Source organism: Chaetura pelagica, unplaced genomic scaffold (genome assembly GCF_000747805.2).
Source record: "Chaetura pelagica isolate M959 unplaced genomic scaffold, ChaPel_1.0 scaffold743, whole genome shotgun sequence".
Classification (NCBI taxonomy): Eukaryota; Metazoa; Chordata; class Aves; order Apodiformes; family Apodidae; genus Chaetura; species Chaetura pelagica.
This window is the reverse complement of record NW_009952703.1, coordinates 54,622-54,962: the sequence shown is the minus strand read 5'-3', so window position 1 is coordinate 54,962 and position 341 is coordinate 54,622. Positions and strand designations below refer to the sequence as shown.

Genomic DNA, 341 nt, shown 5'->3' with positions numbered 1-341 from the left:
GGGTGTTGGGGTCACCCAGGTCTCCTCCTCATCCTCTCCTGGGGAATTTCTCCCCTTCAGGCCCCAGGATGAGCCCATGGAGGAGGAGGAGCCCATGACCCAGTGATGAGCAGGGATCTCCTCTGCTCCCCCTGCCTCCAGGATCTGGTTGGACTCTGCAGAGCCCAAGGGTTCCCTCTTCACTCCTGCCACTCCCATCTTCATCCCCCAAGTCCTGGTCCTGCCCAGGACCTGCACCTTTTGGCTGCTGCAGGTGCCCAGGGAGGAGGTTCCTGCAGGTGCCCAGGCAGGAGGAGGGTCCTGCAGGTGCCCAGGGAGGAGGAGGTTCCCGCCGGCGCCCA

The 341-nt window shown here is 64.5% G+C and overlaps 1 protein-coding gene across 1 annotated transcript in view; it reads left to right on the top strand.

Moving 5' to 3' along the window:
- Window positions 1-106, top strand: part of HDAC7 (histone deacetylase 7) — a 27,716-nt gene extending 27,610 nt beyond the window's left edge. Inside the window, 1 exon segment of the mRNA XM_009994082.1 lies at window positions 61-106. Within this exon segment, the coding sequence (XP_009992384.1) occupies window positions 61-106 (46 nt within the window).
- The last annotated feature ends 235 nt before the right edge of the window (window positions 107-341 follow it).